The sequence below is a fragment of the Sphaeramia orbicularis genome, chromosome 19, assembly GCF_902148855.1.
Source record: "Sphaeramia orbicularis chromosome 19, fSphaOr1.1, whole genome shotgun sequence".
Taxonomy (NCBI): domain Eukaryota; kingdom Metazoa; phylum Chordata; class Actinopteri; order Kurtiformes; family Apogonidae; genus Sphaeramia; species Sphaeramia orbicularis.
In genome coordinates, this window is record NC_043975.1 from 35289685 (window position 1) to 35312782 (window position 23098).

The 23098-nt window shown below is 38.3% G+C and overlaps 1 protein-coding gene across 1 annotated transcript in view; it reads right to left on the bottom strand.

The window, feature by feature from the left end:
• Positions 1 to 23098, bottom strand: part of LOC115410296 (SH3 and multiple ankyrin repeat domains protein 1-like) — a 62219-nt gene that overhangs the window by 18572 nt on the left and 20549 nt on the right. The window contains 14 exon segments of the mRNA XM_030121893.1: positions 2900 to 2978; positions 3419 to 3532; positions 3926 to 4065; positions 5425 to 5555; positions 5674 to 5849; positions 6062 to 6128; positions 7617 to 7694; positions 7800 to 7916; positions 8545 to 8586; positions 8894 to 9061; positions 10398 to 10549; positions 11429 to 11537; positions 11660 to 11731; positions 16089 to 16292. Coding sequence (XP_029977753.1) covers positions 2900 to 2978; positions 3419 to 3532; positions 3926 to 4065; positions 5425 to 5555; positions 5674 to 5849; positions 6062 to 6128; positions 7617 to 7694; positions 7800 to 7916; positions 8545 to 8586; positions 8894 to 9061; positions 10398 to 10549; positions 11429 to 11537; positions 11660 to 11731; positions 16089 to 16292 — 1649 coding nt within the window.

Sequence of the window (23098 nt, forward strand, 5' to 3'; positions counted from 1 at the left end):
TTGACATTCTCCCAAAAGCCTAGCTGCAGTGAGGAACATGCACCGGATCACCTTGCTCTTAATTGAGCACCACTTCACCAAGGCGCTGCAATTACGCTTAACCAACTTAACATAGGTAATATAACCCCAGTGGCTGCTATTTCCATTTAGAACACAAGCTGCATTAAAGTGATTCCTTTTTGAATGACAGTAAGAGCTGCCAAGCACAAGGGTAATGTCAGCTACAACATGTAAGAGGCTGTAAAACCCCGCGGTAGTGACTGGTAAGCCTCTCTCACTAGCCCAGGGAACTAACCGACGCTTGGTGCTTTAGTTATGACTCATCAGCTGGATGATGTATGTACACGCAAGGACACAGGCATACATTCACAAACACACTCAAACAAACATGTAAAGCTTTATCATACACAGCTGCAGCTGCCCAGAACTGAGCTGCTGGGAAAAACACCTTGCTCTACCTTTCATTATGGCATTACTGTGTTCAGTGTAAACAAGCAGCAGAGTGAGGCGTGTGGATGGAGGTATCAAAGAGACAAGTGCATTTGTCTGGTAGATCCAAAAGGGGCAAAGCTGAAATGACATGGCTGCTCTTTGTGCTGTCAGCGTTGACATGCTTGCACATTTAAACAATAGAGTACAAACGCAGTTCAGGCTCAGCAGAAAACATCATGTATGAAGGCATGACGGCACAGCAGGTCAGACAAGTGGGCTCACACGCACACAACAAGAACCTCCTGCTTCTTACAAAACAACAGCGTGTCAACTATTTCAATCACGTTGACCAGCCTCGTCTCTTACAATAGTACACTCCAGAGCTCACAGTTCAGCTGCTGCCTACACTCGTGACAGATCATGGCTAGAAATATATCAAGGACTGCAGACAATCAGCTTTAATCTAGTTTTTATTAGTCTGTCTTTTTTTTCAACTGCTTCTCATCTCAAGGCTGCAGATGTCTCAGATTTAGCTCAGTATTGAGTAGGTGAGAGTTGGGGATGGTTCTGCAGATCAGAGGGCACAGAAATACACCCTCCTACTAATATTTACACCTCTTTAGGCATTTGGAGCAGTGGTTCCCAATCTTTTTTGCCTGGTGTGGCCCTACAGTGTTAACGCATATAGTCTCTGAGGGGCCCGCCATTGTTTCCTGGTCCTTATGACTCAATTTGTACATCAACTGTACGCTTGGATCACCACATAAAGTCATAAAATTGGAATTATTCTCATCCTCACTTTTGAATAATTGTACCTTCATCTTTTGAAGACCCTTAGAGTCTCAGTTTTAACACTAGTTCAGGTAATATACTTGTAAACATTTATTACAGAATGATAAACCATTAAGATTTACTCTGTTCAGAAATGCTCTGGAACCATCTGTGCAAACATGACACTGGCGGCTCCTGAGACCATACAAACCCCAAAAGATCCTGAGATTCACAACTTCTTAATAAACAAGAACAGAGTATATGAAGAAATAGTTTCAAAACATCACAAAATCTTTTATTAAATGCAGGAGGAGGTGCTGCTTAGTCTTAAATACAGCTAAATGAGGTAGGCTGAGGACGAACGGACAGAAAGGTGGGCTTCTGACTAGATTTAACTTCTAAATCTCCAATGCAGCCAGTGTGATGAAATCTGAGATAGCAGTGAATCCACTGATACCAAATATGACAGGCTATTGTTTACTGGAAAAGTTAGTGGAATAAACTATTTTACGCCTGTTGAGAGGTTGTTATACAGAACTTGGAGATAGTTTCTGGATAGAACATTTAGTCTCTCATTCAGTTCTATTTATTCATGACATGTTACTTAGAAATAAAAGAAAATAAAAAGAACTTTTCATTTGAGGCTGTTTTGAGCATCCTCCCTCCACTGGGGCCCTATAAAGTCATTGGAAACATGTGGTGTTAAAAGGGTTTCAACTGACTCATGCTGACGGTCTGCTTCCTATGTTTATTAAAGGTCGGTTTGTAATCCCATTTGGTTGTTTGTAATTCTCACCATAAGCATATTTAGTAATTAATAATATATTCTTATCATATCTGCTTTATAAGTATTCCCAAACACTTGCAGAACTGTCCTCTCAAATACACACACTTGTTGGGAATCAATGATTTCAGCTATCTATTGTATGTCAGTGAGTCTGTTTACATACACACCAATACTCCGATCATTATCCAATTTCTGGAGTTATCAGATTATTATCATTTTTTTCTTAGAATTTTTTTATCTTTTCTTACAAAATCACAAGTCACCTGAAATAAAAACAATAAGCAAAAACAAAAACAAAAACGACAATAGCCAAGAACTAATAGAAGAAAAAAAAAAGAAAAGAATTGTCAGATTATTTCAGTGACCATATAAAAAGGATAATCTGATATAATTAGATAATGGTAGTTCGGATTAACACATCTGGATTTCTCCCAAATATTCCGATGTCTTTCTGCATGTATACAGGTTAATCTGATGTATTTTGTTTTACATCTGTGCTAGTGTAAACATAATTAAAATCACAGAGAACTGAAGTTACATAGTCAAATGTGAGCGGTAGACAACAGGAAGTTTAAGTCTACCATCACTATGTATGTACGTACTCTGAAAGAAATCCGATAATCGACTGGAGTGTCTGAACCAGAGTTTTCGATTATCACGCTTCTTAAGCGCATGTAAATGCTTTAGATTTGATTATTACAATTATTCAATTACTCCCTGTTACTGGACATTTTTGGTCATGTAAACAGGCTCATTGTCTTTTTGTTTCTTAGCTGACATATTAAAGTTAGTTGGTTTAAATAACTGTTGGAATAAGACTGACAGATCTATATCACTGTCCCAACTTACTTACTGACTATAACTCTTAAATGATCACATGTTGTCAGGGTCATGTGAGCGGACTCTTACCTGGGGCCATCAGTGCCGTCGTACGCTCCGACAGTGACGTTACGGAAAAGCTTCCTCTTGGCTTTCTCACTGCGTGACTCTGCAGGACATAAACAGGCATGTGCACTCAGAACTTCTTGACACCTCTTTGTCTTTTTGTAGAAGTGTTGTCTGCAACACATAAATCATATCTATTTACACCCTTTTTGTGTCAGCTACCGCACATGGCATATGGTTTGCCTTCTGCGTGAACACTGCAGCTGTGAAAATAGGAGCTAAGTGAATGTGCCACTGTTGGCCGCTGGTAAACACTGAGTGTGACATGTGCTTGGTTTTACAGTGACTTAAAGGATAATTCCAGCTGCAGGGAACATGCAACCCGTTTCCCACTGTGCTCTCTTCTGTTTATGTGCTGTTTTATAATGATTTTTATCCACTGAGTTGACCAGACTCTGGATGCTGTAAACTACATTTCTTGTCGATGGAGAATAATTTTCAATGGGTAAATAATGTGTGATATTATGACTGAGTTGGGCATACCTGATCGATTGTCCTTACTGAGAGAAGCCACCTCTTCAACACAATCTGAAGGAAACCAGCCAGTGCGACCTTTTACTGTTCCTTCCCAGTATCCACCTTCTCCTACACTTAAAACTGAGATAGATAGATAGATAGATAGATAGATAGATAGAAGATAGATAGATAGATAGATAGATAGATAGATAGATAGATAGATAGATAGATAGATAGATAGATAGATAGATAGATAGATAGATAGATAGATAGATAGATAGATAGATAGATAGATAGATCTAGTTACAGTTTTATCTGAGGCTCTATTTTCCTGAATAGGCATCTGCTAGTGTTTATTTTTCCCCATCAGACTGTATTGCAGCTGCATTGGAATCATTTCAAAGTTATAACAGTTGAGTAATGAATGTGGGTAACTATAAAAACAAACAATAAAACAACTGAACGCTTCAATTGAAAACAGCTGACAGGTTGATAACTCTGATACAAGGCAGTTTTTTTTTTCTTTTCTTTCACCTTTAACTTTGTCCCCTTTGCTGAGTGTCAGTTCTCTGTCTCCACTGGCAGAGTGGGCTCGTGTGGCCACATACACCCGCCCTGGCACGGCGCTATACATACGCTTCATCTGACCACCCCCACCGCCCGCTGAGGTCGCACTACACAGGGAGAGTGAGACAGACAGAGGAGAGGCTGTCACAAAACCATTTGATAAGACATATTGAAAAAACATGTGTGACAAAGTGACACAACACAGAGCTTGAAAAATAACCATTAGACTTTCTGAATTGCTAACAGCAGAACCTCACTCAAGATATTCAATATTCCTGCAGGTATCACATCCTCTATATGTGAATACAAGTCACTACAAAACAAATAGCTATTTCTTTGCATGCAGCTGGTGACAATGTAGGAGAAAAACCCACTGATAATCAGAATAGGAACCAAGAACTGGTTCCAAATAGTCCAGTCCATTAGAATCATGTGTCTCCAAGCTTATCTATCAATTACTTTTACTGACAGTATTTTTGTTTTTGTATATTGCAAAACAACACAAAAGTTCTGTGTATGCTTCTAGAACAATTCACGGTGGAGAGAAAGGAATGTCTGAAGTTCTGCTGGGCCTCCTGGTTGTTATGCAAACCATAGCGAGCAGCCAGCAAAGTCTGACAGTGACTGAAATTTGGCTTAGGGTAACCTTCAAACAGAGGTTTCTCAGTGACTGCCAGTGCTTTAAAATAAGAATTTTTTTTCCACTGTGAGCGAGAGGACACTTGACTGAATGTGTTGATGTAAATGTTCTGTAGTTTTAGCAGAAGTTGTTGGAAAGACAGTGATATAAGAGAATGTTTCAGGATTTAAAGAAAAATATCTACTTTGATTTAATAATTCATAGTCTGAAATCTCTGAGTCACTCAGCTTTGGTCGCATTGTATGAAAAAGGACAAGTGTGGCTACATTGTGATAAATATGTCAACGTCTCTGAGTAACAGTGGTTCGAATAGAAGGGTATTGAATATGTCCAAGAGCCATCATCCACTCAAAGCCTGAACATTCTGTGGAATATAAGAAATGAAACAAACTGTGATTTGATAAACATGGCACCAGATATCAAGATACAGATTAAGCAGTTGCTTGCGACCTGTTCAGGGTTTAACCATGTTTCTAAGGTAAAGCATGACAAAGCGACGTCACTCAAAAGGTGTGGGTTTGATCTTTTTCTAATGTCTTTTTGCAGTTTATTTTTTGCCATTTTGCGCTGCTATGGTAACTTGTATTGCTAAGAAAAGTCAGAGCATGCTATTCCTGAGTTTTTCACACATTTTGACAAGGGTTTTGCTTGTGTTTTCTCAAAGCAGTGGATTGAGTTTTGCTCTGAAATATCTATGCAAGATGAATATAACATTTGTATGTGTGCTTACACCACACACACGTAATAATATAGAGTAATAAAAAATAGACAGACATTTTATCCATTTCCATGAGTATCCATGTATGAATCTGTTGTCCACACTCACCCCTGTCGACCTCTTGGCTGCCTGTGCCTCTCCTCTGTGTCACTTTGACCCCCTCTCCCCCTGGACGGGGAACGAGTGCGAGTTCTGGGGCTGCTGGAGCTCCTCATACCGATGGAAGCCCTGCGCTGGCCCTGCAGAAAATCACCCGGACATATTCTGTAAGTTATTACTGTTAAAAGAACAAACGGCACTTCAGGAAAGTATTTCATATCCACATACATGAGTATCTGTCTGATGATTCTCAGTTACCTGTCCAGGGTTGGGATTGGTTGCGGCCTTGTTGGGCATGAAGAGGGGGTCGGACTGGGTCATGCTGTTATCGCTGTTAGCACGCAGCAGGGGGTGAGAGTGGAGCGAGGGGAGAGGCAGCGTGTGGGCGCTCTCTTTTCGCTTGGGAACATACTTGGGCGATTCCAAAAAGGGCACTAAAGATGGAGATGTTAGGTGTGATGGTGGTGATTGTAGATGAGAGGTGAGGAAGGGTAGTGGGGTTTGGTGTGAGTGGAAGGGATGGATTGAAGAACATTGTGGCAGAGAAAAAGAAGGAAAACTGTGAGGGTGAATTTGTGATAGGGTTAAGAAGTTCTAATGAAGGTAAGTTCAAGAGACTGATGTGACATTTAGTGCTTTAGCTTACCTACGTCTGAATCTTTATGGTTTTTGATGAGCTCCCCGAGTTCAAAGTGGCCAGACATTACAGCTAACTGCAAACAGGAAATAGTGTTGTAGCATTTACAACCTTTTTTTCATACCATTTCTGTATATTTATCTCATTTTACCAGTGGTAGGAGTACCAGTAACAGTTCCAAAAAATGTTGAGATGCTATACAAAAGTCAAATAAAAACAGAATTGAATGATTTGAAAATCCCATAAACCATTTGGCCTAACAAACTTCAGTAAGAAATTGCTAAACCACATGTTGCATCTATCACAGCATGACTTCGTAGTATAAGAATCTGGACGCTGAACTGGCCTGTATTCACAACAGACTTTAACCAATTGAGGACATCACATCATGCAGGACTATTGAGCAGCTAAAATATTATATCAGACAAAAATGAGACACTCCTCTCCCAAAACTCCAGCATCTAGTCTCCTCAGATCCCAGATGTTTACAGATCGCTGTTAAAAGAAGAAGAGATGCTACACAGTAATAAACATAGACTTGTCACTTCTATTTGGAGACATGTTGCAGTCATCAAATTCAGAATTACCTTATTTTTTTTCTTAAAATGCTACATGTTCTCAGTTTAAACATTTGACACCGTATGCTCTCTGTTCTGTTGTGAATAAATTATTGGTTCATCAGATTTGAAAAGCATTAAATTCTGTTTTCATTTACATTTTAGACACCATCGTAGTTTTTATAACTGGGGTTGTAATAGTCAAATATTTTCCTTAAGGAAAAGTAATACCACACTGAAAGTTCTGCCTTCAAATGTCACGTAAGTAAAAGTATCAAAGTATTATCAGCCAAATGTACTTAACTATGAGAAGCAAAAGTAGTCTCTGTGCAGTAAAATAGATGTCAGTGTTTTACTGTTATATATGGTCCTTTTGGATTCATATTCCCACTGCGTCCAAGTCTGAGTTGTATTCTAGTGCCGCAGAGATTTAAGGGCCTTTTTAGACCTGTAAGTTTTGTTCCAGACAATTTTGCTTTCACACAGCGTCTTTTCGAGTGGACTATTCATCTGTGTCGATTTTGTAAATTCTGCTAATTTTCCATTTCCTCTTTCTTTCTATTCTTTTGTTTATTTGGCAATGTTAGCTTTGAATAATTTCATGTAATTGGTCTGAAAGTCCAAATCATCTAACCAACTGGGCATTTTCACACTGTAAATGAACTAAATTATGATTCAGTTGGATCTGAACCAACATCACCTCTTTTCATTGGTTGGGTCTGCGTTGTGTTTTGGGGAGGTTTCACATGGGCAAATGTAGTTCAGATTGAAAAGAAACATGCAAAAGTCTGAATCAAATGAGGCAGATGTGAAAGTGTCCTAAGTCTGAGCTCAAGTTAAGTACTTTATATACTGTCAAGCAGTTCAACCGACAAAGTATTGTATATTCTGTTCTATCATTGTGTGCTTGTAGCTGTTCTGTAAGAGTCACATTCAAGTTACTGCATATGAATAACTATTTCTTCCACTGCTGCATTTTACTCAGAATTCACTGACAGATTGTCTACCTGAAAAGGGGTTTGACCATGCTTGTTCTTTGCTTCCTTGTTTGCCCCCCTGTACAGAAGAACACGTACACAGCTCTCCTAATATGCCAGAAAAGAACAGTGATTAGTTTTAGCTTCATGTAAACCAGCAGTAACAGGTACTGTAATAATAATTTACCAGTGAGGTCCTGTTTCCATACTTGCCTTGTTGTACAGGGCAGAAATGTGAAGAGCAGTGTTCCCTGAGGCATTTTGCGAAGTGGTGTCTGCCCCATAAAACAGCAGATGCTCCAAGTGCTGGGCAAAGCCATTCTGGCAAGCCTTTCAGTGTCAAGAGAGCGATAGAAATATCCACAAATTGTTAAAATTAGAGAGTAGAGAAGTGATAGGTTTGCTCCATTACAACAGGATGAGTGAGAAAAAAAATCAGGGAAAAAATTCAAAAGATATACAGAGAGAAAGAAAAGTAAATAGTATGTCTCACACCCACATTTACATCCATAATTGCTCTCACAGCAAAACAGGTCAGAGCCAATTACATTGCACCATAGTGAAAAAGAAAGCAAAGAAAAACAACATGAAAACAATAGCAATGAGTCTTCAGCAGCCTGAGAAGTTTCCTCATATTTCGCTGCAGGGATTAAAATACCACAAGATAAGTAGACAGTGAAGAAAGGAAAAAGAGAGCACAGTAAAACCAAAATAAAATACCATGACAACAAGCGTGCGCAAATTTACCAGGGCGTCACAGAGACATAATGTAGGCAATGCACCAGTATCTATACTACGAAGGATGTCTTTCTGAACTATGGTCGGGTTTAAGGAAATGTGTTTTCACTTTAGTTTATTTCATTAAAAAAAAAAAAAAAAAAACAACCCAGTGTGATTCTCTGTGCCTTTGCTGGTGAAAGGCTTGATGGGAATAATGAGATGGTGGGATGAAGGGTACCTTGTGTATTTCTTCCATTCCAAACTCCTCTTCATCCCTGTGCTATGGAAAGAGAGAGAATGGAGAGACGAGTGAGTGCAGGAGTGAGCCTCAGACAGAAGGCCTGAGAGGGAAAAGCTGAAAATGGTCGAGCAAGACAGAAAGTGAAGGTACATGATATCAACCAGAGACAAGACTCAGAGATGTCGGTGCATTGCTTATGTTGACATGGGTGGTGACAACAGATGGAGAAATGTGACATGGATATATGACAAGAGACACAAATAAATAGATGGGTACACATAGAAATAGATATGATTGGTTTGTTGGATTGGATTGTTTTAGAGAGTTGAAAATGGTCAGTTGCTACCTGATGGGACTCATCCCAGCCGTTGTCATCCCTGGTCCCCAGCTTTGCCCTGTAGTACAGCAGGGTCTCGCAGCAGGAGGTGTCGCCCCCTACCAGTACGGTGTGGTAGAGCGGGGTCAGGCAACAGCGGTCTTTATAGTCTGGAGACGCTCCTAGTGACAACAGAGCCTGACAGAAAAACGTGACACGGAACTTTACTCTTCTCCTGCGTGTATATCATATGCATAAAAAAATAAATAAAATACAGTATGACAAATAAGCAAACCACCAGGTGTGTCTGTGAGAGCAAAGTGTCATCCAAACAATGAACGATCTTTCTCGACTCCAAAACAGTTTTTATCCAGGGGCAGTTAGAATGATGAACTCCTGCTGAACTTTGAGCCCAGAATGCACTTTTAAATTGGCAATTTACTGCTGTGCACTTTATAAATAAAACTTTTTTTTAAGTTATTTATTAGTAATTTTTAGGGGGGGTGTTATTGTTATTGCTATTTTTTTTATATCTGTATTTTATTATTTTTATTATTTTATCAGTAACTTATACTATTTTTACTAAATGCTGCTGATAGTCGGGGACCTGAGTACAATATTTCGTTTCTGTGTATTTTTATACGCTGAAATGATAAATAAACTTGAATCTGAAATCTGAAATCTACAAGAACATAAAACATAGTACAACATGAAATAACAGATGTTTGCCCACCATCACATGATATTCAGTGTATCATCATATTTAAGAGTAGCTATAAGTGGTTACCTACTGATCTATTTGAGGTACTGTTAAATGCCTCTAATGACCTAAGTCTAAGGCCCAATCCCAATTCACCCCTTGGCCTTCCCCCTTACCGCTACTCCTCCATTTTGCATGTTCACGTGCTAAAAAGTGCAGCAGTGTGATGAAAGAAACACACAAATGTACATATTTTCTTCATAAACAACTTAATCATGTGATCGACCGTTTAATGCTGTTTCAGTGTGTTCTGCGGTTTGCAGTTGATAGTCGCAAAAGCCCATGCAACAGAGACGGTTACAGCTGGTGAATTCTTTTGGAAACAACGATGTCGAATTTTTTTATAGCGGCATCGATGACTGCTTATGACGTAACAGGCCTTGAAGGGTTGTCTCATTTCATAGCAGAATGTTTCAACCCCTACCCCTTACAACTCGGTTTCAAGTAGTAGTGCCAAGTGCAAGGACCAAGGGGTAGGGCTAAGGGGTGAATTGGGATTGGGCCAAATTCATAAATACTTCAATTAACAAATACATAAATCTGAATCAAATCTGAGTCAAAGTAAATGACCAATAAATCTCTTTTCTTCCCCTGAGCTAATATTTATCATCAATCAGGATTTCCAGGTCACTACTGGAACCAAGTGATGTTTGTAAAACATTTACCTGGAGATGACAACCTGACAATAATTTATGATTTACTGTATATTTACTGGAAAACACTTTGTAATTAGAGGACATTAAAAGAAAATTCATCACCTGTGTTTTTCCTTACCAACAGTCCAGCGTGATTGTGAGCCCTGGCAGCTTTGTGCACTGGTGTCAGACCATCTCTGCTTCTGAAGTCGAAATGACCGCCGCCCTGCAACAGCACCCTGATGCCCTCCACTGATAGGCCCGACTGCACAGCCACAGTTAGGGGGGTCTCTGACCACGCAGGGTGATGGGGGTCAGGAAGGAAGGTGGGATGAAAAAGGAATGAGAAAATCTACCCTTAGATACTTGTGTTATATGCTATCAGAAGTACTGACGCCCTTTAATACTAGATAATTAATAGAATTAATAATAGTTCTGCATTTAAACCTTTGGTAAAAATAACTAATTGTGAACACACAGCCTTCAAATACGTAAATTCAAAGTATTCTATCCATTGTGTCATTTTACCAGTATTTTATTATACCTATTATATATTATATATATTTACTATTTTATGATGGTGTTAGATTAATTTTACTGCTGGTTGAGCTCATTTGTACTACTTTATAGACTCTTGGTAGTTTTTACAGCAGTGCATCATATTCTTTAACATAATTTTGTAGCATGGCTGTCTTCTACAAATCACATATTTCACCTTCCATGAACTAAAAAAAAACAACCCAGCTTTGTGACAAGGCTTAATCCCCACTTAATCAAAGAAGGGAGATCTGAAATCCAACCTATAAATGAACACCTCATTCTTATCAAAATCAACATATTTGAAGATCCATACTTTTCATTGGACATGAACAGAGTAGAGTAACTAAAGCTCAGACAAATGTAGTGGAGTAAAAAGTACAATGTTTGCCTCAGAGATGTAGTGGAGTACACGTATAAAGAAGAAGAAGATGGGAAAAACTCGTTATGTACAAGTATCTAAGTATTTGTACTTTAAAAGTATAGTGCTTTGTATGGCTACTTAGGTAAAATTCTATCATCTCTAAATATCAGTCAGGGAATAATTTATTTGAAAATGAAAGAGTAAAAATAGACCAGATCAGTAATCTATTGTAACCGTCCCCTGACAGAACTGTCAAACTCCAAACTTACCTCCAGTGTCAGGATCATGAAAATTTGGATCGAGACCTTTATCGAGGACTTTTGCCATTTTCTCTACAGCTCCAGTCTGAATGTAATCCAGGAATTTTTTCAGACTAGCCTGACAGGAAGAGAAGGAAGTAAAGGATCACTGAGTAAAATTTAATGTTTTACCAGAAATGTTCAATAGAAAGAAAAATATATTACTAAAAATAAATTAATAATGATAAGGGAAAAAAATACCTTTGTGCTGAGTTTGGTGAGGGCCTTTTCATCCAAATTAGTCTGTTTATAAACTCTGGTTTTGTATCTAAACTGAAGACCAGAAGAAGATATGTGTGAAACTTGTGATTCCTCACATTGCTCCATTATAGTTCACTTTATTAGTGCACAGGACATTAGAGAAATAAAAGTAGATTACACTTTGTGCTGCAGCTCTGTGTGGTTCTTAACAACATCGACCTTTATTTTTCACAGCAGAGAAGCAAAACTGGGAATTGAAATTAAATTAGAAATTGATTTTCTTATTCATATAGTGCTGGCTTCTGCTTTTTCCACAAATAATTCAATTATTTGATATATCTACCTCATAGCTTTAAACCACAAAAGCTCCATTATTCCAGTTAAACTCTTAGCGTTTCTACAGATTCACTCTCCCACTCATTATCACTGGAACAGCTCCATGACTTAGTCCTTTAAATTATCAAGCCAAATTTGCTTCTGAGCTTTTGGGAAAGCCTGAACGCATGCATTACTATATGGGTTAAAATGATTTATTTTCACTATTAAAGGATCACTTTAGTGCTCAAAGTTTGATGAATAAGTTAATTATATCAAAACAGAGACAAACGAAGAAAAAGTGACCTTTTTATCAAAGATATTGCTAACTGAATGTAAAACCAAGTGTGTCCATCCACTGTCATTGATCCAATTCCATGGGTTTTACTGGTGAATCAATGTTGTAGAAGATGATGGTGTTTCCATGGTAACTACAGAGCCTCTGAACATCCAAATGAGTCAAATCTGATGACCATGAAAAGATGGCAAACTGTATTTTACGCTAATTATTTACATGTATTGATAGGATTAGTGGGTTAACAGTTATTAAACAGTTTCTATCTGTAGATGGTTTGTGTCACCGGTGGCTCTTTGGGTCTCTATGGGTTAAGTCTTCAGCAATTTCTGTGTTTCTGTGACTTGAAAATCAAGCACAAGTCAAGTCCCTGATAAAAGCCAACAGAAGACAACTCAGTGTCAAGGTCAAGCAAGTGATGAATCAAGTCAAACCAACTTCTACGTCCAACATGAACGGCTGAGCCATTAATTGCCTCATGAATGAGAAATGATAGTGAGCGGCACTCTAATGTACTACAGCGAAGTTCATTCCTTCTCCGACTCCTATTTCAACTGGAGGATCCTTTACGATGACTAAGGCTACGTTCAGACAGCAGGTCTTAATGCACAATTCAGGTTTTTTGTTGAAATGCAATTTTTGTGTGCTTGTTCATATTACACATTAAATGCGACTACTATCAGTTTTGAGTATGAACTGAATGCGACTCTGAAGTGACCCACATTGCGCAAAAGAGGTCCTGATGCAATACGTGACCTCGCAGGCACACACTGTGTTTATGGAAGTAAGTATATTTTTCCCACCGCTTCTTCTCCTGGGATGCAGGATTGTGATGTTTATCGCATTTCAATGACATAAAGGTCGGATAAATGCAACATGGCCATTCAAACTGAAGTCGCATTGCAAAATATCAGATATGTATCGGATTTAGGACCACATATGAAAGTGGCCTGGGTCAGATTTGAAAAAATCACATTTGTGCTGTTCAAACTGTCTTTAACAGATCGGATACAGGTCACATATGGGCAAAAAAATCAGATTTGGGCCACATTTGCCTGTAGTCTGAACATAGCCCTAGACACATTGCTTTAGAAATCCCTCGGTCATATTCATGTCTCCTCAGTCATGATCAGTGATGTCTCATTATCTTTCTGAGCAGGATGAGTTGGGAAGTAATCTGCTACAAGAAAAATCATCGATACTCAAGTCCTAAAAATTGTGACTCAAAAACAGCACTTAAAGCTCTACTGGCCTTGAGAGAAAACGCTGTATTAATCTAAAGAGAATTTGGCTTTTTCTTTTTTTTTTCTGGAAATAAGCTTTTAAAATGTGGGTGATGTCCATTATGACTGTACTAACTTCACCAATGACCAGGGCTTTTTTAAAAGCTATTTTGTAATATATTTTAGCATTGTAGTCCAAAAGTATGCTCAAGTGTATTATTTTTTCTTAAAGAACATCAAAAAGCTATCACAACACCTAAGCCCTCAACAAGCATGTGGAAATCCTGACTTCTGCCCTACAGACGAATATCACCTCTAGTGTTTTTTAGTGTCATTGTGTTTCCCTCATACACAGTATAAGATAATCTATTTCAACCACTGCATGACTATAAATGGCCACAGCATCAGAGGAACTGACGTGATATCCTTTACTCTAAAATACACTGTAGTCAGTGATGATTTATCCTGGCAGGTTATTTTAACACGTGTTCTGGAGTTTAAAGGAAACTCCCTGTTGATGATAGATAAGAGTGTAAGTTTATCCCTCTGCTCTGAGCCTAACCTCACCCACTGCATGAATGTGAAATGTGCTACGAAGTCGATGAGGGCCTGAAAGAGGGAAGTGAAGAGGGGCTGTGGGGTTAGGCATGGAGATGTGAGACCGGAGTTGTACTATGCCTAGACATATGAGGTCTGATGGGGCTAGGTATTCAATTTCCTTTACTTTTTTGTGACTTCCCCTCGTTTATAAGCTATGGATAGCTTCTGGGGTTACCCTTTTTACACAATCATATCTTGCTGTAAATTATGAATACAAGTTGCATACGTATTTTTAAATGATTTCTAAATAAAATGTGAACTGAACTGAACTCATACACATTTGTCACCTACAAAAAACACACCTACTTGAATTAATATCATTTTAGGTGTATGTACTTACTGTATGTGTAAATTTACTGTTTTACGTTGGTGAACCACGGCCTTAAAGAGCATTTCGAAGCCACCAGACTCAGACCACGCAGAACCACTACCATGATCAGTCAGCTTAATTCTGTAAATTTGATGCTTCAGCACCTTCCTTTAGATCCAAGCAAACACACACCAAAAAAAGACCAGTCAAGGAGTGTTTCAGTGGGGTAAAAAGTTTTTGTAAAAGGAGTCTGGTGGCTCTAAAGAGAGTTATTTAATAGCTTCAGCTGATTTTATAAAATTAATGCGGTTTCACACTCCCACTGAAATGTAAATGAGCCTATGTCTTTTTTTTCCCCCACACTTTTCCAAACAGCTGGTATTTCCACTCATATTTTTACATGTTAGCTGCTTTTTAAAACAAACAGACACTGAAAATCATTTAAACATTAATACCAGCATTGATGTGGCTCAACACAGTGGAGATGTAGAATTCAGTTTACAGCTCAAAAAGCAGGTTAAATGTCAATAATGGTTTACGCTTCACTTTGTCAATAAGAAAAAAAAAAAACGCCTGACTGGATGTGATTTGTCCACATCAGTGCTTTACCGTGAAGGCAAACCATTTACTGTCTGAGGAGAGAACAGTCTAAGCTTCTATCTACAAACTGTCAACTGAACTGAAATCATCATCTGCATCAGAGGCTTGTTTGGCCAGAAGAAAGAACAAGCTTTTTATTTTGGAGAATAGGGATTGGCAGAAACAACAACTACTGCATGCCATTGGAAATTGATCCACTTCAACAACTGAGGAGCTTCACACTGAGTTGTTATAAATACATGTACTCGCAGTGATGAGAGATAGAGAATTTAGTTACAAATCCTCATCAGCGCGCACATGTTCTTAACTGGAACCCAGTCAAGAATGTAAACGCTGTGGTGCAAAGCCACACAGAGGCCTTGGGTACAGGATAATCTTTCAGCCCTACCCTGTGTTGACTGTTACTGGTTACGATCACCAGAGGGCGCTGTCAGACAACTGTATCCCAGTAGGAGAAATAATTTCCCCAGTTTCACCAATATTCTCTCCAATTATTGTAGAAATAATACAATTTCAGGTTATACAATATACAAAACCCAATTAAATATATGACATCATTTGTCAGAATTACTTTGTAATTAATTTACTTTGTGACTCATGGAAATATTAAACAAAATTTAGCTGCTTTTTCTGCAACAGTAATACAGTTTAATAAAGTCTAACAGTTCAGTAGTTAATGTTATCAAGCTACAGAGGCAGGACAATTTGACACCTACAGATTCAAAGAGCAGAGGCAGTTTTCTATTTCATTGCTTTGGGAATGTAATAATTCTGTTATTGGACCTCTTAATATTCTTTTATTTTATTCTTACCTTTATTACGATTGTCTTAACTATCATTTTATTCTGTGGGGTTTTATTCTTAGTTTGAATAGTTTTGATTCACTTGTTTTACTTAAGTGTGTCCTGATTATGTTTTTTTTTTTTTTGCTTGTTTGTTTGTTTGTTTTGGCTCCAGCATGTACCTCACATTTTGTGCAGCACATTATACTTCCACCTTGAACATAATGTGCTGCATAAATAGTTTTGCTTGCTTGCTAACATAACAGACACATGAAACATGGTAATAGTCATTTTCCCATCATACCTCCAGGTATGGCACTCCTTTCTCAAAGCTCTGGGAATAGTCACGCAGGGCTCGCTCCTCCTCCAGGAACTTGGCGTCCCGTCCATCTCCAGCTGGCTGGAAGAGGCCGTAGTTGTAGACGTCCCACAGCGACTCGCTGAGGGAGCAGATGATCTGCTGCTTTGCATTCCACACTGTGCAGTCCTGGTCAAACTGGAGACACCTCTAACATACAGACAGAAGAGGGCAGGGCTGGGGTCAGAGGTCAACCAGAGATGTCCTCATACAGTTTATTTAATCCTACTATGATAGTTTCAGAATGCAACACAGGAAGACACTTTTACCTAAAAAGCAAAGCATTGGGCCGAAAGTTGCACTTTAAAAAAAAAATGCTTTCAAAGATTAATAAATAACTGTCCTACACTAATATTTAGCCTTTACCATAAACAAACTTTAGCTTTGATTTTGGAAGGCTTTCACCAAGGCATCATTTTGACAAGGTAACGCTTATGTAATGTCACATATTTTTCCATTTTTCTTCTGCACTTAATGCCTCTGACCCTAGACCTGATCTACTGAAGCATCCAAAGATCATAACACTGCCCCCACAGACCTGTACTGTAGGCTCTGGGTAAACACTTAATCTGCCTTTCTTCTCACCCTGAGGTACCCATCACGCTGGAACAGGGTCAGTCTGGACACATCAGGCCACATGATATTTTTCCATTGAATCTCAATCCAATCTCTATCAAACTGATGGCTGTTTAAGAAATGAGAAACTACTCACTGCATCAGTTAGAATTAAAGAACTTGTTGGAACTGAAACATACAGTAACTATCAGTGCTATAATTATCCAATAGAAGTATCTGAACTCCTGCGCTAGTTAAATCTAGATAGAGCCTTTTTCTTTTTTTTTTTTTTTGACCTGGGTAGACATTTATTTAATCTGAATGAGCTGACCTAAAACCTGATCAAATAATAACCAATGGTGTAAAGCCTTCTTAGGTGTGCATTCTATTCCATAATAAGACATTACAAAGCTACTCTAGTGCAGAAAAAAACTGTTTATGTGCTTCTGTCATGTGGTCACTACAAAGTTTTTTCATTCCAATTTTAATTTCCACAACAGTTGCATTTATTTAAGCAGACAACACATGAATAAAATATGTCATGACATGATAAAAAATGTTATCTGTCAAAAATGTAAAATAACAAAGCAGGTAGTTCTAATACTAGTGGTGAGTTAGTATAATGTCAATGTACGGTATACCACTATAACTTTTGCAGCCAGTACTTGAAACATCTTACAAAAGTGAAAACCTGGTCTTCAAATATATGATGGAATTACATTAAATATCTGATTTTTATCACCAAACCATTATCACAAAATGCTGATTCAACCATTTGCTAGATCATGCTTTTATAAATGTAGTTTAACCTTATTTAATAGTTTGATCTTGTTTCTAGGTGCATAATTAAATGTTCAGTAAGAAGTCTGAAACTATATAATAAAACAAATTGACAATCTAGTACACTTTTATTTGATGTACGCAATTTTTTCTCTTGATTTTTATCCTAATATACCTAGGGAAGACTAGAGATGGCTTAGTAAGATAAAATAACAATTAACAATTAGAATGTGTCTAATGTATAATAAATGTAAGCCTATGTCCTGTTTCAGGTACATTTATCCCACCTCAGGGAAATATTTAGTAATCAGAGTTTACGTATCATGATGGAACAATAACATAGCACTTGGTGAATGATAAGTGGATGGGAATGTGATGTGTGTAGAATATGGATGTATTACCTTTAAATAATTAATCCTCTGCTACTTTCATGGAAATAAGATTACTTATACCACTGGTTCAGTCAGGATCTTCAGGTTTAGCTCATACATTCGCACCTCCCTTGCTCCTCACAGCAAATAAAGTAAAGATTGTATGGTGGCATAAATATTTCCCTTCCCTCTATTTATTTTCTTCTTTGATCTTTGCATGTATAATGTGAGATTCACGCCACATTCCAGAGGAGAAAAGCTCTTTTGTCTTTTACTGTATGTCTGTGTGTGATATACCACAAACACACTGGGCGCCGTGAAAAAATACCTCAGATGTATAATGTGTATGTGGTATTCATAACAAGATTTTACAGTGATTTGTGCACATTCATTTCCTCCTATTATTCCATTTCTGTAGTTCCAGAGGCAGACCATCTTTTTTTGTCCTTTTCTTATTGAAGTCTGGAGCCGCAGGACAGAGCTGACCGGGACGGGGGGTTTTAACAGCAGGGCTGAAGGGTCTGAAGGAGGAGATGTATGCACCCATGCTATTGTTCCATTTCAGAGAAGTATAAGTAAAATTGCACAGCTCAGCACACTCCCATCACCTCTCTGCCCCCCCTCACCCTCCACAGCCCCCCTCGATCCCCCATAGGTTTCACTATTTGATTATGTAGTCAACTCTATCGGCATGGCAACCAGTTCATTAGTGGAGGCAGGCAGCCGTTGCCGTAGCAATGTCTTAGTGGTCCCTGGGAGGTAAACCACATGATGTAAATGTGTATGTGCTAGAGTGTGTGTGTGTGTGTATAAGTGAACTATAAAGTATGTCTGTGTGTGTCTTGATGTCAGTGTAATTGTGCTGTAGTCCATATACTGTACATGAACAAGTGTGTGGGTCTTTTTAATACAAAAAATAAGTATCTATTGTTACAGTTAAGGGGCCTCATTCACTAAAGCCTTGCTCACACAGGAAAATTACTACCTGTGGACCTATGGAAATTTTTTAGAATTAATCCTGCACCAATCTACCATGTCTGAAATTTGTGAAGTCAACATTCCACTCCAACCTACCCATCCTATTTCAGCAAAAACATGTCCCGTGATAGTGTTAGTCCCATGCAAATCAACTCGCTTTTGAGTGTGTCTTTTTTACTTAACTGTTTTTATATTAATTCATTCAATCATTCATCTTCTGAACCTGCTTTATCCTCACTAGGGTTGTGAGTGGTGCTGGAGCCTACCCCAGCTACCTATGGGCGAAGGCGGGGTACACCCTGGACATGTCACCAGTTCATTGCAGGGCTGACATATAGAGACAAACTACCAATCACTCTCACATTCACACCTATGGGCAATTTTAGGTTAACCAATTAACCTATCAGTGCATGTCTTTGGATGGGGGGAGGAAGCCGGAGTATCCGGAGAGAGCCCACACACACACACAGGGAGAACATACAAACTCCACACAGAAAGGTCCCTGGTTGGAATCGAACCCAGGACCTTCTTGCTGTGAGGTGACAGTGCAAACCAGTGCACTACCATTCTTTCTCTGGATTTTTTATTGTTATTATTTTATAATTCATGAGTGTATTTTACTCTGAGCACCTTAAAGAACATAAAAACAAATTTTTGGTGTACTGTAAAAAGGTATTTTGCAATGACAATAAAGCTTGTTCTTCTTATTCTTATCTCTGTGATTTGGTAGGATTTGTAACATGCATTGTTTCCTACGATCAAATATTCAGCCTCTGTCCTGGCTGGATGATAAATGAAAGCTTTGAAAGTAATTTGGGTGGAAATTCAGGAAGCTCATATGGTGATATAACATGGATATTCAAGAGCAAAATTAAATCCTAATAAGATGAGGAGCACTGCACAGTATGTAATATCTTTTCTGTCTTTACCTGTAAATGAAGAACGTGTCTTGTCAATTCAAGTAAAAAAAAATTAGGCTGTTCTATCCTGTCTGGCTCACATTGTGGACACCAGACATACACCGAATAAAGAGAAATCTCCCACTGGTTTGAACTAATGGTTTGAAGCCAGGAGTGAGCTGTCAGTCAAAGCCAGAGGTAGGAGAGGTCTAAGTTTTCAGTTCATCCTAAATTCTTGTCAAAGGAGGAATAATTTAAAGCTGGACCACCAGTACTCCTACTATAAAACACAAAAAAAATGAATGAGACCAGAAAGTCCCCTGGAAAAAATGTACAGACTTACTGTTGTATTTCTTTAGAGTACTTCAATGTAAGTCTATGGAAGGCATCTAGTGGCCGCTAGTGGCATTACACTTGAAGAAATGAAGGGGATATGACGTACAGTTGTTCTAAGAGAGAAAAGAATTTCACATCTGAACAACCTGAAACAATAGTGTCTGAACTAGAAATGAGAACAAGCAGACTTTGCAAGCGTTTCCTTGGGAGCAAGAAAGTCTATTACCCTGACCAAGCCCAAGTCCTCTGAGACTTTAGCTCAGGTAAAACAGAAATGGTTTGGCATTAAAATCGATGAGAAATACAAGAGTAACAGACCAGAAGGAAACGATGGAAAAGGTGGAGGATTAGAGCTTCCTGATCAGTCAGCCTGAGATACTCACTGCAATTATTGGCCAAACCTCCATATGCTCAAACCTCTCTCTGCCTCACCTTTGTCTTTGCAAATACCTATTTAATGAACCAGTCTAATATCAGAATGGTAATCAGAATACAGCTATATTCTTAACTTAGAGGTTGGCTTTCCCAAACTCAGTGTTTCGCCCAAAGAACACAATTTTGTTGTTTTTATCTGCCAAAATTCACAAAGATGGTATGATATGTGAATTAATTTTCCAAAATAAAATAGAAAAATTAATGAATCCAGTGTGTTTTATGTGAGGAAGCAATGAAAGCATTCTGAGAAACAGGACAAGTCAAAGGAATCTTTGACATACAAGCAAAAAGACTGTTTGTGTGTCTGTTTGTGTACAGGGGTTGGAAAAAATAATGGAAACACCTTAAAACATCAACAAAATATAATTTAATATGGTGTAGGTCCGCCTTTTGCGGCAATTACAGCCTCAATTCTCCGAGGTATTGATTCATACAACTTGTGAATTGTTTCCAAAGGAATTTTAAGCCATTCTTCAGTTAGAATACCCTCCAACTCTTTTAGAGACGATGGCGGTGGAAATCGACGTCTTACTTGAATCTCTAAAACTGACCATAAATGCTCAATAATGTTGAGGTCTGGGGACTGTGCCGGCCATACGAGATGCTCAACTTCATTAGAATGTTCCTCATGCCATTCTTTAACAATTCTAGCTGTATGGATTGGGGCATTATCATCTTGAGGTGAAGGTGTTTCCATTATTTTGTCCAACCCCTGTATGTTAGTCAGCATATGAACTGCATGTGTTGTGTCTATTTAATGGTGACTAGTGTGTTAATATCTAACTTGTTTTAGAAGTGATTGAGGGGAGTGTTAGCTGTAACTGGCACGAAGATTTGTTAATAATGTGAATTACGCAGAAAAGTGCATTTATTCATCACTGTTTTGATACTATAAGAATCATTAAAAATCTAGAAGTTTAAGTCATGATTTATCAGACCTATTAACATGGATGTGGACAAGGTAGAATGTCTGGTTCCTTTAAGGTACATTATGATCCTTTCACACACTGAACAGTCAGTTACTAACTGTAGCTTTAAAATGATGCACAAAGGTTTATCTGCACTATAACCAGCTGTGCATGCAGTGTACATAGGGGATGGAATTAACAATGGGCAATCAAAGCATTTATGCAACTGAACAATACATTTACATTATTGATGTGTATGTATTATCGCTTTCACACATTTCCCACACTGTGGGAAAAACACACAGGGTATAAACTGCCTTTTTTGCTGCCATTTTCATTTTTAAGAGGATTAGTTGCATGGCAACAAATCTTTATAAACCAAGTGAAAACAAAATGTTCTGCTATGTAGTGTTAGTGTAAATTGACATTTTCATTTCTGTCTTTACTTACTGGTTTTCACTCTAACTTGATGATGCAGAAAATAAAATGTAAGAAAAAGTTGGCCTTCTTTGTTTTGCCATATATAACATCCCCCTTCTGTTGTGTCTTTTAAACTTCTATCTTAAATTTCCACAGCAAATGTTAATATATAGTGAACTGAGTATTATGTTCATGTATTTAGCAGCACTGTGTTTATTCACTATTACTGATAATAATGTAAGACGATGTTCAAGTATTACAAAATGCTAACCGTTCAGATTAATCTAGAGAAAACTGTTACGTATTACATTTAAAGGCATGTATTTTGTAAACAGTAGTGATATTAATGTTTTAAAAAAGCCCTCTCACACTGGACGCCACTTGCTTCATTCTTGTATTTTTAGAAACTAGGATCTTATTAGCAGGACTCGTCTCTGCTCATTCAAACACTTACCTAGTAACTTTTGTAAAAGCTTATCTGTATATTTGCTTATTCATTCTACATGTTTCTTTCTGACCCCACTCACTGTATAACATTTGCTCCCTCTCCTCTCCTCTCCTCACCTCTCCTCTCCTCTCCTCTCTCTGTGATATTTCAGCTGCAGGACTTGCAGTGGTGAGTGTTTGTCAGCGGTGTAATGGACACCTCAGAGCAACACAGATGTTCTCACGCATAATCATTCCTTTCCAGCATCACTGACTTCTGCAGCTCTCCCCAAACTCATTAAAAACCTATTAGATAATTAGCAATTACTGTTATATTGAGGGCAGATTAGCTGACATGTAGAACAGTCGACATGTTCAGGGAGTTGAAAATGCAGAAAGAATGATGCAGGGAGGGGTTACACTGGGACACCTATTGTCACCTGGATATGTTGTGTGTGGGACGGCCAATTCTCACCTGCTGGCCCCATACGGCTGAGAGCTGTTGGAAGTGTGAATTGCTACCAACTTCAGTTTTGAAAACTAATTACGCCCAAAAGTGACCTAAGGCAGACACTTATATGGTGTTGTTCACTGACTATGACTGTGCTCAAGTCAAACTCTGTTTTCTTCTTACCTTCTTTTGGGACTTGTCTTTGGGCTTAAGGGATGTCTAGATGAAAATGCTCTGAAAATGAGTTGTTCTTACACAGTTGTGAACCTTATTTGTCCAGTGTAAGAAAAAGAAATATGCGCAGGTTATTTTCAGCATCTAATATAAAACAAATGCTTGTAAACATGTCTATAAATGGTATGATCAGTGTTCAGAGCCTTTGCTTAAGTTGTACTGG